The sequence below is a fragment of the Phocoena sinus genome, chromosome 15 (genome assembly GCF_008692025.1).
Source record: "Phocoena sinus isolate mPhoSin1 chromosome 15, mPhoSin1.pri, whole genome shotgun sequence".
Lineage (NCBI taxonomy): Eukaryota > Metazoa > Chordata > Mammalia > Artiodactyla > Phocoenidae > Phocoena > Phocoena sinus.
In genome coordinates this window covers 65,392,913-65,410,417 of record NC_045777.1, presented here as the reverse complement: position 1 = coordinate 65,410,417, position 17,505 = coordinate 65,392,913, and the positions used below count along the sequence as shown (strand labels likewise).

The following is a 17,505-nucleotide window of genomic DNA, read 5'->3' as shown; positions in this document are numbered from 1 at the left end:
CTGGTCCATCCACTTCACCACAAATAACTCAATTTCGTTTCTTTTTATGGCTGAGTAATACTCCATTGTATATATGTGCCACGTCTTCTTTATCTATTTATCTGTGGGTGGACACTTAGGTTGCTTCCATGTCCTGGCTATTGTAAATAGTGCTGCAATGAACATTGCAATGAACATGATTTCTTGAATTACAGCTTTCTCAGGGTATATGCCCAGTAGTGGGATTGCTGGGTCATATGGTAGTTCTAAGCTCAGCTCCTCTGGTCCAGGAGAACGGACAACCCTAGAGCATCTTCGCTCCTACAGCCTCCTCTTCCCACCCCCTGCCCTGGGTGGAGAATCCTCAATATGGAGATGGACTCGAAGCCCTGGCAGGGGGTGGGGCGCGGGCGCTTGGGGGGAAAAGAAGTGGCTGGGGGGAAGGTTGAGAAAGGCAAACTGAGGACACGCTGGAGGAGTACGGAGCCTTTGCGGGAGAAGCAGGTCCCACCCACACCACGCCCCTCCCATGCGGTGGGGGGAGATGAGGGTAGTCTGTTCCCACCCAGACTTCCTCTGGTGTTCCCAGGTCTAACTCCATCTCTAATCCAGAAACCGAAGCCGAGAGAGGCAGCTGGGACCCCCTCCTCCCAAGCATCTCCCCCCTCCACCTCCATCGCGTCCAGGCATTGCTGATTGGCTGCGGGGAGCGGCGTCCCAGCCCCCCGGCTCCGAGGCGGGAGCCTAGAGGGTCGGAGGTGGGAGGTGCACAACCGGGCTCCGGGAGCCCCTCCCGAGTCCCTGCGCCCTGCGCCCTGCGCCCTGCGGGAGGGCTGAGCCGGGACTCCAGGCGAGCAGGTGCGGAGGGAGCAGAGGGGACCACGGCCGAGGGTAGAAGCAAGTCCTGCAGGGAGAGGCGCTGCTGCTCCAGCTGCTGCCTCGGCGGCAGCCACCACCGAGCCGGCGTCCAGAGCAGGGCTGGCAGGCCGGGCGCAGAGCTGAGGCGAGCGAGGGGCGCGCTCATGGAGCACACGCACGCCCACCTCGTAGCCAACAGCTCGCTGTCCTGGTCCCCCGGCTGGGCCTGCGGCTTGGGCTTCGTGCCCGTGGTCTACTACAGCCTCTTGTTGTGCCTCGGTTTACCAGGTGAGGGGCGTGGGGGACAGGGAGGGAAGACGGGAGCCCCGAGTGCGGGGTGACCCTGCCCGGGACCCCCAGGCCTAGCCACTCGGAGCGATCCCTGACGCCCCCCTCTGAAAAAGTTTACGCCTTAAGGGCAACTGCGGACATTTCCAGGCTGGGGGAAAGGAAGTTGCGGTGGCCTGGCGGGGACCGTGCGTGTGTGCGTCTCACGAGTGTACGCGGCAGGCGATGGGCAGGGTGTGAGTGGGGTCGGTGTGAGTGCGCGGGATTCGAGCGTGTCTGTGTGTATTTGTGTGCGCGACTGAAGCGGTCGGCGCCCGTGAGGGGGTCCAGAGCGGGCTGTGTGTGTGACCCGACTGCAAGTCCGGACAGATTGTTTCGCGGGGGCCTCCCCTCTCCCGTCGCCTCCAGACTAGGGGCACCTCTGCCCCTCTGCCCCGCGGCATGTCGCCGCCTGACCCGAGATGAAGCTGGAACCCCTGATCCTGGGCACTCTCTGGCCCCCGGGGGGCGCTGGGATGGAGCGAGGGATGAGCCCCCGCTGCCACCCTGAGGAACGCGTCTCCAGGCCGGCTAGAAAGAGTCGGGGCGGCTCCGGAGCCATGCCCTGGACACAGGGCAAGGGTGCAGAGGTACACGCGGGCTGCCGAGGCCGCCACCTCAGGGGGTCACAGTCTCCTTGAGGACATGCCTCACCCCTGGGCTTTGCCTCCTGGTCCACCCACCCTAGGCAGCTCAGAGCTGCTGCACATGTCTGGCTGGTCCCACATCCTAGCCTCCTGTCCAAAGTATAGCTGAGACTTGTCCTGAGTTCCTGAAGAGAGCTGAGCTGTTGGGAGGGGGCTTACTGAGGGGGGAGGGGGGAGTTGGTGCTTGCCATGGTCGCCTGAGGCGGGGGCGGGCTTCCTGAGGCTCCAGCTTGAGAGGGACCTTTCTTCCAGCTAGTCCCTGAGACAGTCTCTGTGGCAGAAAGATTCCTAAAGGTCACTTCCATGCAGATGGGAGAGAGGGACAGAAAGAAATGAAAAAAAAAAATCCAATCTATGTAAAGCCTAGAATCGTAGCATCATCAACCCCACTGTCTTTAGCATCCTGGGATCCTGGGAACTTGGGAGCTGGATTTCTGAGAGCCTTGTGAGATTTCCTTTCCAAGACATTCATCTTGGTAGTCATGGACCCTGCTAAGGTTGTTTAAATAAATCCTCCCTCCCAAATTTGGCAGGTTCGAGAAACCACAAGTTTGCTAAGGCTGAGCCTCTCCCCCAGTGAGTGATGGGAATTTTATCACTAACTAATCGCTCTGGCTGCCCTCGCAGAGAGGCTAGCCTGGTTCCCCCTGCTGGGGTGGTGGCATGTGTCCTGTAATTACCTAGAGCTGGAATTGATTTCGGCCCAGTTCCCACCTCCCCATGTTGGCCCCCCTGAGCCTCTCCAGAGCTCTCCTTTGGGGAGTGTTCTTGAGAAGGTTGGTTATTTGTTGAACCGGAGATGTGACAGGGCCCCTTTCTGACTCCTACCCTTCACCCCTCCATCTCCTCTTTGGACTCAATAGTAACTACTCTCTCAGGCTTTTCTTCTGGAAACCCCTTAAGGGACAGAACCATAAAGACGAGGAGAGGCTCTAAGGGTCCAGAGCAGGGAAATGAGGATGGGGAGAATGAGGGAAAGCTCAGACCTTCAAGCACCTCAAGGTGGGAGTCAAGGTACCACACACCTTTACGGCTTAACTCCTATGCCAGCTAGGAGCTTCCTGACCCATTGACATTGGCACCTATTATATGCCAGGTACATGCTCTTCAAGGCTGAGCTCAGGGCCTAGAGACTTAAAAGAGTGGGGGACTGTGATTAGAACTTGAAGGGCATTGATGTGTTCATACATTCAGAGTTATGACCACCTACTGTGTGCCAAGGGCTAAGGACGTGTAAAAAAAGGGACTCAGAGACCCCTAAGATGCAGTCTCTAAGGTCAAGGAGCTCATACGTGGAGCTTGTGATGGATGCAGAAGGACCAAACATTCTGGAGAAAATCGATTAGAGAAGCCAGGCTTGCAGGAAGATCATGGGCTCTGTTAATGGCTGGCAAGGTGGTTCAAAAGTGAAATCCTTAAGTCATTCTCTCGAAACCGTAAGGGCAGACAGGTATGTCCTAGTGACTAAGAATGCAGACTGTAGAATGAAGCAGAGCTGGGTATTAATCTGTGAACCTTTCATGTCTCTGTGCCTCAGTTTCCACATCTGTAAAATGGGCATTATGCGAGTACCTACCCCTGAAATTGTGGTGAGAAGGAAAGATGTGGATGGAGGCGAGGGTGCAAGTGAAGCCCACAGCTCAGTGCCTGACACACCACACATTGATTGCTGCTGTGCTGCTGCAGTTGTGGTTATCACGAAGCTGCCTTGGTTATAAGGAGGAGGGGGGTTGCTCAGCCCTGCCTGAGCCAGAGAAGGGACTGGGAAGCACGCTGAGAAGAGCACTCAGCGCAGTGCGGTGCTTCTCTGTCTGAGCTCACTACAGTATTCCCTGCCCTGCCCCTAGCCCCAGCAATTCGCAAACGCTTTCTACCTGGCCTCCGACTGGGAGGCTCAGCTATGCTGGGTGTGAAGTAACAGACCACAGGGCTTGGTAATATTGTTGAAAACTGAGATTTTAATTGAGTCACTTTTCCTGGCAGTGGACTCACCCCAATTCCAAATTCTCGCCATGGTGGTTGGAGAGTGAAAGAGCGATGGGGAATGGCTGTTTGGCAACAGGGGAGCTAGTAACTAGGGGAAAGCCGGGCTGTTTCTTAGCACTTTCAGCCTCTAGATTGAAAGGAAGAGCTTGGGAAAGGCCATGTGGTCCAATCCCCTGCCTCTAGAAATTACCCCAGACAGTCCAATTTAACTGGTCTGGTGTGGGATCCAGAGGGTTCTAATGTGAAGTATAGGCAAAGCTCTGCCACTTAAGAATTCTTATTCTCTGTACCACAATCTTCCCTACCTATAAAATGGTGGTAACGGTAGCGCACAGGCAGTGTATATTAAATAAGATAACCTATGTTAAAATGGCTTAGCACAGGGCCTGGACTGTGGACCACACTGGATCTTTCCCTGTATTAAATGCTTATATTATTGCAGTGGATCCCCACCACATCCCTGTGACCTGTACGTGCCCTGAATGCATTTTACAGAAGAGCAAACTGAGATTCAGAGAAGTGGAGGTCTCATCTACGGTCACACAGTCCAGCCAGCGTGCAAACATCTTTCCATTGCATCCAGTGCCTTCATTACTGCCTTCGTTACTACTAGTTCTTTTAACTAACTTCAGTTCTTCGTGCTGTGGGCTCACTGGAGAAAATTGGTGTCCCAGCTGTTCCTAAAACTCCATCTCTTTCCTCCTCCATTTTAAATAAGCAAAACGTTTCCAACTTTTCAAAACACATACACTAAGCCAACAAAGTAGAGTTGGGGACACTGATTGGGCCACAGCTGGGACAAGACAGTGCAAAGCAAAAGGCAGTGCCAGAGGAAAAGATGAGCCTGAATGCCTGGGGGAAGAGAGTGGGAGGGAGGACGGCTGAGCCCCCCTGATAAGGAAGGAGTAGTGGAAAATTAAACTGAGATTTGAAAGACATTTTTAAAATTTTACCTTCTAAAAGGCACAATGGATGTTAAGGGAGACAAAGTGAAGAAGATGAAGCCCGAAACTGCATGCCACCCAGCAGAAGGGAGCGTTTCTACAACTGCCTGCCTGCCTCTGAGGGCTGGTGCAAGATGAAAGGAGATGATGAGTCTGTAGCCTGGCAGGTAGTAAGTGCTTTGACATGTGCTAGTTACTGTTGTTGTTAACCACAGGTGGAAGAATGGTGGCTGCTAAGCTGGGCTGAGCCCTCCAGATGTGTTCTCTTTTGCCTGTAAAATCTTTAGAGAAAACGTAGTAAACAGATTAAGAGTACAAAGTCTGGAGCTGGACTTCTGGAGTTTGAGTCTTGGCTTTACTACTTATAAGCTGTGTGACTTTAGGCAAGTGGCTTTAACTCCTCTGTGCCTCAGTTACCCCACCTTTAAAGTGGGGATGATGATAATAATGGTACATACTTCATAGAGTTTCTGTAAGTATTAAATAAGTTAAGCACGTAACACAATGCCTGGCACACAGGAAGCACTCTGTAAGTCATTTTTTCACCATTTAAAAATTAGGGAAATCAAGGGAAAATTCCCTACTTGCTTTATGACATCAGCTTTACCCTAATATCAAAACCAGACAAAGACATTATAAGAGGGCTTCCCTGGTGGCGCAGTGGTTGAGAGTCCGCCTGCCGATGCAGGGGTCACAGGTTCGTGCCCCGGTCCGGGAAGATCCCACATGCCGCGGAGCGGCTGGGCCCGTGAGCCATGGCCGCTAAGGCTGCGCGTCCGGAGCCTGTGCTCCGCAACGGGAGAGGCCACAACAGCGAGAGGCCTGCGTACCGCAAAAAAAAAAAAAAAAAAAAAGACATTACAAGAAAACTACCAACCAATAGTTAGTCCTCATGAACATAGTCATAAAAATCCTCAACAAAATATTAGCAAATCTAATCCAGCAATATATAAAAAGGATAATATGTAAGACCAAATTGGGTTTATCCCAGGAATGCAAGGCTAGTTCAACATTTAAAAATCATTCACCATAGTAACAATGTGATTCACCATATTAACTAAAAAGGAAAATCCATATAATCATTTTAACAGATGCAGAAAAATATTTGACAGAATTCAACATCCATCCATTTGATGAAACCTTATCAAACTAGGAACAGGCAGAGAACTTCTTTAACCTGATAAAGGACATCTATAAATAATCTACAGCTAGCATCACATTTAATGATGAAAGTTGGAATGCTTTCCCCTCAAGATCTGAAACAAGGCAAGGATGTTCTCATCACTCCTATTCAGCATCATACTGGAAGTTTTAGCCAGTGCAATACGGCAAGAAAAAGGAAAAAACCCAGGTATACAGGAAGGAAGAAATTAAATTTTTTCTATTCACAGATGATATAATTACCTTCATAGAAAATCACAAAGACTCCACAATAAAAGTTCCTACAAACAAACTGAGTTCAGCATGTTTGCACACTGTTAATATGCAAAAATTCTATTGTATTTGTACATATTAACAATGAACAATTTGAAATTAAACACTGGGATTTAAAAAAAATAGCTTTCCAGGTTCCCTTAAAAAATCAGAACTGAGGGCTTCCCTGGTGGCGCAGTGGTTGAGAGTCCGCCTGCCGATGCAGGGGACGCGGGTTCGTGCCCCAGTCCGGGAAGATCCCACATGCCGCGGAGCGGCTGGGCCCGTGAGTCATGGCCGCTGAGCCTGCGCGTCCGGAGCCTGTGCTCTGCAATGGGAGAGGCCACGACAGTGAGAGGCCCGTGTACCGTAAAAAAAAAAAAAAAAAAAAATCAGAACTGAAAACATTAAGCTCATGTTGCCAGAAAGTAGCAATTGACTAGAGCTGAGTAATAGGCTGCTTTTCCTATGCAGCTGTGTGTGTGTGTGTGTGTGTGTGTGTGTGTGTGTGTGTGTGGACATACACACACATTAAAAAGGTAATAACATTCATATTATTTGAAAACCTAAAAGTATAAAAAAGGCACACATTGCGAAGTCTCCCTCCCATTCCTTTCCCCTGCTCACCAGTTCCCAAATCCACCCCATCATCACCACCACCACACAAGTAACCACTGCATTAGTATCTTAGTTTCCTATTTATTCTTTCAGAGTTTTTAAGTATATATACAAGCAAATATGAATAGAGGATTTCAACTCTCCCTTTTTTTTACTCTCTCCAAAATGAGCACATTATTCACACCATCCTATATCTTGCTGTTTTTTCGCTTAATATATCACCCAGAACAGTATATATAATGCTTTTTTCATTCTTTAATGAAGCTGCATGGTATTCTATTGTATATTTGTACCATAATTTAGTGGTTGCCCCCTTAAAAGCACACATGCACCCCAGTTCGAAACATTCCCTACATGGTGCACCTAATTCTCCTCTAAAACCTGTCTGGCCCCTCTTAATGCGCATTTGGCCTTAGGATCCTTGTTATAACAGTGGGAGAAAGACTACTACATGAGGAATCCTGAATTCCAGGATTGGTTCTGGTAATAAGTCACTGTGAGACATTGGACAAGTCATTCTTGATGGGTCTGTCAAAGGCCCAGGAAAGCTGGGCTCTGCTTGTGTTACTCAGTTGGAGATATGGCCCGTAGATGGGACATAAGTACAGACCAATGAAGTATCTATGCTGGAGGCTGCCTGGGCTGGCCTTGGGTTGGGGTTCAGAACAGTAGCTTTGTAATCCTTGTCTCTGACTACGAGTTCAATAAATGTTATTAAGCTTCTGTGCCCTGCATTGTTTTGTGGCAATTTGAAATAAAACATGCAAAGGCTTCTTTTGTTTTTGTTTAATTTTTATTTATTTATTTTTGGCTGTGTTGGGTCTTTGTTGCTGTGTGCGGGCTTCTCATTGCAGTGGCTTTTTTTATTGAGGAGCACAGGGTCTAGGCGTGCGAGCTTCAGTAGTTGTGGCACGTGGGCTCAGTTGTTGTGGCTCACAGGCTCTAGAGCACAGGCTCAGTAGCCGTGGCACACGGGCTTAGTTGCTCCGCGGCATGTGGGATCTTCCTGGACCAGGGCTCAAACCCGTGTCTGCTGCATTGGCAGGCAGATTCTTAACCACTGCGCCACCAGGGAAGTGCACAAAGGTTTCTCATAGTCCCTCGCACATTGTAGAAGCTCAACAAATAGTAGTTCACGTTGTTTGCATTGCCTAACATGTCAATGTGTTCAAGCCCTGAAGCCACACACTGCTTTATACATAGGTCTTTTCCATAAATGCACAATTCCACTCCAAGTGTACCCACCAGATATGAAGCTCCATGTCCTGGCAAACTAGGAGAGAATGATCCAGTGGATTAAGCAATCAGTGCCATCATAAGCCTAGGGAATTTGTACCCCTAAGAGAGCTGCCTGTGGTTCAGTGAAACCTCCAGACATAATATCAGTTCGGAACACGAAATGGTCTTCAGCTAAAGCTAGTGCAGAGAATGACAAGTACCACCAGCAAGATCACCCTGTATGCTGCAGCCGGGATCGCGAACAGAAGTGGAGCAGGGAGGGGAACGCAGATCCTGCCACTGAACCTCCATGTAGATCTGAAATCCGTGGACGATGTTCATAGGGGAAGCAGCCCTGCAATGCTAGGGGTTGGGGAGGGCAGGTGTCTTGAATTCAGATACCTGCATGGGGCAGTCAGAGAGTATAAATGAACAAAATGGGCCAGTTTTAAGAACTGCTTCACTTATCCATAGAATTGTGCTTCCTTGCTGTTTTTCCGAAAATACGTGGCTCTCAATGATAGAGACGTAGGTACCAAAAACACTGCCCTTTCCTCTTAATAATTGCTAGCACTTATGTAGCACTCATTATGTGCTAGAGATTCTTCAAAGCACTTCACATACGTTAGCTTATTTAATTCTCACCACAACCCTTTGAGGCATGGATAAATATTATGCCCATTTTCCAGATGAGAACATTGAGACACTTACCCAAGGTCACATAGCTAGAAAATGACAGAGCAATATTCAGTACCGCTGTCCAGCTTTATTATAAGAAAATGGCAGCACACGTGTAATGACAGCTGACAACTGACGGTCAGGCTGGGTTGAGAGGTGGGGGTGATAGACAATAGGGAGGAGGGGGACCTGGGGGAGTTAGAAAGTGCTGCCACCACTCAGCTTTCCAGCCAACGGTCCAGTGTTGCCAAATTGTTCCCAAAACTCTAGAAATCCAGATTTTTATTTGAAATGTACCAGTGTTTAAATGTTGGCAACTAACTCACAAATTTTAAAAACACTATGTGAGCCAGCATCACCTGAGCCAAATCAGACATGTCTGCAGGCTTGATACGGCCCACCAGGCTGCCAGTTCTCAAACTCCAGAGTGGGGACATCTTCCAGAAGCACCCAGAAACACCAAGGGGGTAACAGGGAGTGGAGAATAAAAGCAAGAAGCTAAAAGGAGGAGCAAGAAATAACGGAGATGGAGACCCAAAGAAAATGTGGATAAATCAGAAAAGCCTGCCGACTCAGGAAACCAGGGACGTGGCATAAGCTGGAAGGAAAAGCTCCAAGAAATACCGCACATTTCATGTTGATTATGTTTTGAAACACAAACCTACAATTTGGGGGGATGGGAGTTGCCCTGAGAACCTGACAGCGTGGGCTCAGTGGTCCTCACACCTGGATTCAGGTTCTAACTTTGTGGCTTCTATTGGTGGGGCTCTGGCAGGTTGCTCAAATCTGTCTGAGCCTCCACATTTCCGCCTGCAGAAGGAGTGGAACAGTGCCTTTCTCACAGGGCTTATGCTGTGGACAAAATGAGACAGTTCGCGGCTAGCCAGGGCCCAGAGCCCGCCACTCCATGGCTGCTGGTATTTGGTGAGCCCAAACACTTCTGTTTCACAAAATGAGGAAACTGAGACCTCACCCAGAGTCACAGAGCTGGCAATGACAGAGTCTGAACCAGAACGTAGTTTTTCCAAGTCTCGCTTAGTTCACTTTTTGCAAGATCACATGCTAGTGGTCTCTGAAGAGGAAGCAAAGTGATAAGAGTAAAGGAGCAAAAGGCTACAGAATTTCAGAGTGCAGAGTGATCATCTAGATTTGGGTGGTCCGTTGATGTTTTATGCAGGATTATTTTAGGTGGTACAAGGCTGCGGCATTAAATTCCTTTTCAGTTTTCTTAATCCTTTTGATTCCATCAAAAGGAGAGTCTCAGCTAGGTGCCAGTGTGTTTTTAACACCTTTACATATGTGCTAAATCTCCCTTTTTAACAGACACAGAGCAGACCTAGGGCTCGGCACCTCAGCAGGCAGCAGTATCTAGCTAGAATTTAATGTCACTCTTGTATTGTCATTGTATTTATTTTTAAGGCTACCTTCTGTTTACAACAGGGAGGTGGGTTTGTTATCCACGATTGTCATATGTCCATGCTGTCCACTGTAGTCACCACCAGCCACATGTGGCTGTTAAGCACTTGACATTTATTTATTTATTTATTTTTAAAATTATTTTTTTATCTATTTATTTATTTTCGGCTGCATTTGTTCTTTGTTACCGCACGCGGGCCTTCTCTAGTTGCGGTGAGCGGGGGCTACTCTTCGTTGCGGTGCGCGGGCTTCTCATTGCAGTGGCTTCTTTTGTTGCAGAGCACAGGCTCTAGGTGTGTGGCCTTCAGCAGTTGTGGCATGCGGGCTTCAGTAGTTGTGGCTCGTGGGCTCTAGAGCACAGGCTCAGTAGTTGCGGCACACGGGCTTAGTTGCTCTGCAACATGTGGGATCTTCCCAGACCAGGGCTCGAACCTGTGTCCCCCGCACTGGCAGGCGGATTCTTAACCACTGCGCCACCAGGGAAGTCCTGCAGTACAACCTGCAGAACTGAGTTTTTTATTTCATTTCATTTTAATTAATTTACAATTAAAATCTGATACTTGACTCACTTATTAGAAAATAACTTTGTGCTTGGAACAAGTTGAGTATGTGAGTCTGTTCTTTCAACTGTACATTTAATGACATCTAAACAGAGATCAAGGATTTCCAGTGAAAATTTAGCATCCATAGAGAGATCTGCTGGAAGTGTAAAATACACAGCAGACTTTGGACATTTAGTATGAGAAAAAGTTAAATATCTGGGTAATTTATAGTGTTACATTTTTGGATGAACATGGTTAAATAAAATATATTGTTAAAATTAATGTCGGAACTTCCCTGGTGGTCCAGTGGTAAAGAATCTGCCTTCCAATGCAGGCGACGTGGGTTCAATCCCTGGTTGGGGAACTAAGATCCCACGTGCCGTGGGGCAACCACAACTACTGAGCCCGTGCACCACAACTATTGAGCCCTTGCACCTCAACTAGAGAGCCTGCGTGCTGCAAATTACACAGCCCACACACTCTGGAGCCTGCGTGCCACAACTAGAGAGAGAAAAACCCACATGACACAACTAGAGAGATGCCCACGCACCACAACAAAAAATAAATAAAATTAATGTCACCTAGGGCTTCCCTGGTGGCGCAGTGGTTAAGAATCCGCCTGCCGATGCAGGGGACCTGGGTTCGTGCCCCGGTCTGGGAAGATCCTACATGCCGCGGAGCGGCTGGGCCTGTGAGCCATGGCCGCTGGGCCTGTGCGTCTTGAGCCTGTGCTCCGCAACGGGAGAGGCCACAACAGTGAGAGGCCTGCGTACCACAAAAAAAAAAAAAAAAATTATTTCACCTGTTTCTTATTGTTTTAAATGAGGCTGCTATAAAATTGAAAGTGCATATGTAGTTCATATTACATTTATATTGGAGAGTAGTATTATATAAAATATAAATTCAAGAAAAAAATGGCAAGCCACTTTAAAACAAGATGTTAAGTAACAGTACAAGGGACATAGGTACATGGCAAAAGTCACAGCACTGGTGGGCCAGTTACTAAAATCTGGGGAACACTGATCTAGTACAATGCTCTTGATGAAAAAACTGAGGCCCAGAGAGGGCAAGAAAGTTCCCCCAAGGTTTCAGAGCTAATTAGGGGTGACCTTGACCCCAAACCTTCCAGATTCCAAATCAAGTGAGCTTTGGCCATTGCAGGGGGGATAATCCTGCCATCTCTACTCCCATCAAGGGAAACGCAAGGAAGGTAGGGTCAGGGTGTGGGGAGGAAGTGGCTACCCTGGGCCCCGGTGGGCTTCAAAGGGAGGGAACTTCTCTGTACGGACGATCCAGGAGCTTGGTCTTCCTATCAAGTGGAAGCAGAATGACTGGGGCTTCTCTTGAGGAAAGGCGTGACCAGCTGAAGTACACTGAGGGGAAGCTAGGGCTTTTAACCCAAAGGTATGTTTTCATTTTGCCCCGTGACGAAGAAGGATGAGATGAGAAACCAGAGAGCACAGACTTCAATCCAGAGAGCATCTGCATTCGTTGATTCACTTATCCACCCATCCGTCCATCCATCCATCTGACCATGTGCCCGGCAGTGCCAAGTACCAGGCACTGTGCTAGACCCCTGCCTTGCCTTTGTGCGCATGTGCACACAACACCACACACACACACACACACACACACACACACACACACACACACACACACACACCCACACACACAGATGGGGAAGACCAGCATGATCAGAAACCCGAATAAATGTAAACAGTCACCTGAGAAAAGATCGTGAAGGAGAGAGAGGCACATGGAGAGCTCTTTATGGGGGCCTGCCCAAATGGGGAGCCCAAGGATGGGGACCCTCGAAGGGAACAGCTGAAAACTGAGGCGGAGGAAGGGAAGGAAGGAAGGATGAAGGCGACGGGAGCGGGCTGTGCAGCCACCTGTGGCAGGAGGGGAGCTGCTGCCCGCACAGCGGGACAGAAGGGTCACCCGAGTCTGGGGGCCAAAAGGTGGCTGAGGTGGGGGAAGAACGTGGTGTGAGATGAGAGCCAAGGGGGACAGGAAGCCAGAGCTTCATAAAAACCACGCACGTTGACCCTGAGTTGGGACAACACGCTCTGCAGTGTGAGGACTGACGGGTCCACCAGCGACTTCTTTCCTTGCCCATCGTTTGCCATCGATAGAGCTCAGGGAATTGCTTTTCTGCCACAGACATTTCTTACCATTTTCAGCTAAGTGCAGAGCAAACTATCAGCCACATCACTTCAACTGAGGGCCTCTACACACACACACATACACAGAGGTGCGCATACACAGACACGCACACGCAAACACACAGCCATATAGACAGACACACACACACAGAGACACGCACACAGATACCACACAGACACACACTCCACAATCAAAGTCATAGAATGGCCAGCGATTCCGTTCTGGCTGCAGCCCTTGCTTTTAGCATTCCTCGCCTCACCCCACGGTTCAGCTCCACAGAACCGCTGACAAAAACCACCATCTGCCTCTTGAAAGAAAAGCACCAGCTTCCCTGGAAGGTGGTAGAACAGAGCAGTGACTGCAGAGGGAACTCGAGCCAGTGGGGCCAGTTTTTGAGGAGGGTGGGGATGGATGTTCCTTAAAGGAATCACACGACCCACGCTCTTGACCTTCACAGAATGCGGTTCCTACACATGTCTGCCCTCCACACCAAGGACCCTTCCAGAACTCCACTGCTCCTGGCCAGAGGGATCAGGGAAGTAACATTGGTTTAGGAATTAAGTTCCACTTTGCTAGCTGTAAGGTCTTGAGCAGGTAATTTGCCCTCCTTCGAGCCTCAGTCTCCCACTGAGCATATGTATGTGGAGGCCCTTTCACGTGCCAGGAACCCTTGTTGTCACTGGAGGAAAAGCAGGGGGACGAGCAGTCAGCAAGTAAACCACGCGTCCACAGAGTCATGTTAGCTAGTGATGCACGCTACGGGGATAAGAAGACATGGTAGAGTGATGGGGGGCAGGCAAGGGCTCTCCAGAGAGCTGATGTCTGAGTGGAGATTGGAGTGATGAGAAGGCGGGAGTGGCAGCGGGGAAGGAAGGGCGTGCGGGCAGAGGGACCAGGAGGTGAAAGCCGGGAGGGGGGACTGCACGCTGCCTCGGGGCTGGGATGTGACGAGTGAGAGGTGGGGACGAGGGAGTCACCGGCTGGACGCTGCGGGCCCTTCGGTCCAGTGAGGAGCTTGGATTTTACTCTAAGTGTTGCAGGACACACTAAGCAGGTGACATGACCTAATGTGAGGTTTTCAAAGGCCTGTCTAGCTGCTGTGAGAAGAATCGAGGGAAGGCGGTACAAGGGGAACAGCGAGCAGCTGAGGAGGTGGCTGCCGTGGGAAGGGATGTGAAGGGTTTGGGCGCTGGCACAGGGCACGCGGTGGGAGTGCAGGTCAAGGGTCACGTTCAGAGCCCTCACATCCCACTCCTGCCCTTTCCACCATCTCCTCCGTCTCCAAGTAAAACAGAAGTGGCCAGAAGAAGTGAGCCAACTAACGATGTTCTGGGACGTGTGCCCGCCCCAGGGCCGTGGGGGGCGCCCGCGTTGGGAGGGCCATGGTCTCAGTCATGGCCATGAGCAAGTCCTGCTGATGACCCAGCTGTCAGCTGCAAGAGTCCTGATCAGAAAGGAAGCAAGTGCCTAGGTGAGAAGAATAGGGTCACCTTCAGCTCTGTCACTTGCAAATGAACGGGAGCGAGCTGTGGCCAGTTGTGGCAGAGGGACATTGTCACTGTGACTGCCTTCAGTTCTGAGGACCAGGGTCCAGCAAGAGGAGGGGAGGAATGTCCCCAAGACTGAGGTGGAGACACTGAAGACATCTTGACAATGGGCAGAGAGAGCTCGTGGAAGAGGGAAGAAAAGGCTGGTCGCCTCTTGGATTTTCTCAGAATAGACCTTCCGGCCAGAAGAGGTGGGCTCTGAGAAATGAGAGGGCTTTTTTTTTCTTGATCACTGTCAGCAGTAAATGCTGGTCAGATGCTTGCTGGTGAACACCCTTCTCAAGCCCCTCATTCACTTTCCAAGGAGGCTGGGCTGAGGGGTCACAGTCTCAGAACTTTCGGAATGAGAGAGAAGCCTGTTCAAGGTTTCCTTAAAATGCAGCACCCTCCCTATCAACATTCAGACACAAGCTCATAACAATTCAGATTTCTCATGACTCTTGAGAAACTTTAAAGTCTGGCAAAACTGAGCTCTCCCTGACTGTCATCAAGTGCCCAGAACAAGGCAGCTCTGGTCACTTTACGTGAAGCTGGTGCTGTCCAGTTCACCTCAGCCCCACCTCTCCCTACTCATACACAAAGATTATTTTCTTCTACCTGGTCTGCTTCTTTCACTTATGTCTCCTGCCCTGCCCCTCTAGGATTTAGAATTTTCTGTGTTAATGCCTTTCCTCAAATTTAACTATGTGTACAATACACACACATGCCCTATCTATTTACACCATCACACGTTTGGCCTCACAGCCACTTTCCTACCACTCTAAATGCTTTACTGCAAGAAAGGAAGCTGGTAAGACCTGGATTTGAGATCCACTGGACTTTCTAGGTGTGTGTAGTTAATTTCTCTGAGCCTCTATTTCCATATCTATAACATAAGGCTAAGAGTACCCACCTTGCTGAGAATACATGAGATGATATACATCATGGGCCTGGCATGTAGCAGGTGCTCGGGGCCAAAAAACCAAAACATAAACCAAAAGCAATGCAATATTGTAACAAATTCAATACAGACTTTTAAAAAGTGGTCCACATCAAAAAAAAAAAAAGGAGAGACTGACAAGGATTTCTCATCTGATCCCCACTTGTACTCTTACGGTGCATAAAGGATCAGGCTCCATTTCATGAGGCCCTGCTTTGTGCCGAAGGTTATAGGGGATAACGATGTGGGAAAAGACAAAGATGATGGTGAAATGGTCCTTAAAGCACTCACACTCTATAGTTAGGTAGGAAGGCAAATCAATAATCATAATACAATGTGACACATTCTATAACAGAAGTGAGGGTGAGGCATTTAAATTCCTGTAGGGACTCACACTTATCTCTGTCTGGGAGCATCAAAAAGATATTGAGGGCTTCCCTGGTGGTGCAGTGGTTGAGAGTCCACCTGCCGATGCAGGGGACGCAGGTTCGTGCCCCGGTCTGGGAAGATCCCACATGCCGCGGAGCGGCGGGGCCCGTGGGCCTTGTTATGTTTGTTATGTTTGGCCGCTAAGCCTGCGCGTCCGGAGCCTGTGCTCCGCAGCGGGAGAGGCCACAACAGTGAGAGGCCCGTGTACCGGGGGGGGAAAAAAAACATATTGAGTCAGGCAATGTACCCTTAACAGTAGGCATAGTCATCTCTTTGACTCCAGTGCCCTCTGGCATTGGCGCGTGGCACGTGGTAAGAGGCTTGTTAAGTAGTGGATGGGTGGATGGATGGATGAATAAGCAGATGACTGCCTTCTTAATTCCATAAGTGTAATTTCCTTACTAATCTTGAAGAGACTGAAGAAAACATCTTGACTATAACCATCATCATCACCATCATCATCTTCATCGTCATCGTCATCACCACCACTACCATTTATTGAGCACTTACTCTGAGACAAACACTAGATCGAACATTTTCTCCACGATGCCTCATTTAATCCTCACAGCAGTGGCTGTGAGCTTGGAAATTCTATGCTTACTTGGCAGATGGGGAAAGCGAGGCTCTGAGAAGTAAAGTGAGTTGCCCAAGAGAACTCAGCCACTGAGAGGCAGAGCAGAGCTGTGACAAGCCTGTGCACCCCTGCTGGTACCTGTGCTGCCGCTGGCCCTGCAGTGGACATTGGTATTCAGAGCACTGGAGAAGACAAATGCTGTGTCTACAGACCTCTGCCTCGGTTCACCCTTCCGGCCTGGTCTTTGCAGGCATCTTGAGGGACTATGTCTTCCTTCGTGATCGAAGACTCTCCCGGCGTCCGCATTGCCCTTTCCCCAAGCAGATGGTTTAATTACTTGAAATTATTTTTAAGCAAGGACAGGAAGGTGAATTCCCTCTCTGCTCCACACCTAACCTACAAAAAGGAAATTGAGTTGCTTCTTTTCTTTTCAAGTGTCACATTGTGATGAAACAACTCCCTGGAAAACTCTGCCGTCTTCCAGAGCCTTCCAAGGTCTCCTTTATCAGCCAGAAGTGGACTCAATTCAATCAAGTGCTCAGAATTCCAAATCTAGTCCATGGGGTAAATGTTTATTGACCACCTATTATGTGCCAGGCTCTGTTTCTAATGCTTAAAAAGAGTCATCAGTAATAGCTATTAATGTCAATATAGTGTTGGCCAATATGCAAAGTGAATTGAAATTTACAAAGGGCTTTCTCATCCATTATGAAACTGAAGTTAGGAGGAGGCAAATAGCTTTCCCAAGTTACTCCTAGTAAGCAGGTCTGAAAAACCAAAGCTACATCCTTGGACCTCAAACCAAGGGTTCCTTGTTTCACTAAATATACAAAGCTGTTAAAGATAGGAATGAGTCCGCACAAAGGGAGCCACCCCACTGAACCCTGCTAGGACTTACCAGTATTCATTCATTTGAGAACTGAGTGCTTCCTACAGGTGCCACAAATAGATCTGGGACCCTGCGCTCAGGGAGAGCACAGTCTAGTTGGAGAGATGAAAAAGCAGATACCTCAATGTGAAGCTTGAAGTGTGATATACTAGAAGGGAGCCTGGGTACCATGGGACAGAGAGGAAAGCATCAACTCCCATCCTGGGGTAGGGGCAGTGCTGGGGATGGGGTGTGGCTATCGGGGCAGATATTTGCCCCTGCTCTCTGGAACTCCCCTTCCTCCCTTCTGGGATGGACATGCTATGTGTGTTCTGACCACAAGTCTTTTCTTCATCACACACACGCGCTGAGCACC

The 17,505-nt window shown here is 49.2% G+C and overlaps 1 protein-coding gene across 1 annotated transcript in view; it reads left to right on the top strand.

Moving 5' to 3' along the window:
- Window positions 1-1,001: 1,001 nt before the first annotated feature.
- The window catches only part of GPR139 (G protein-coupled receptor 139), a 40,194-nt gene continuing 23,690 nt past the window's right edge, over window positions 1,002-17,505 (top strand). The window contains exon 1 of the mRNA XM_032606589.1: window positions 1,002-1,125. Within this exon, the coding sequence (XP_032462480.1) occupies window positions 1,002-1,125 (124 nt within the window). The remainder of the gene's footprint in view (window positions 1,126-17,505) is intronic.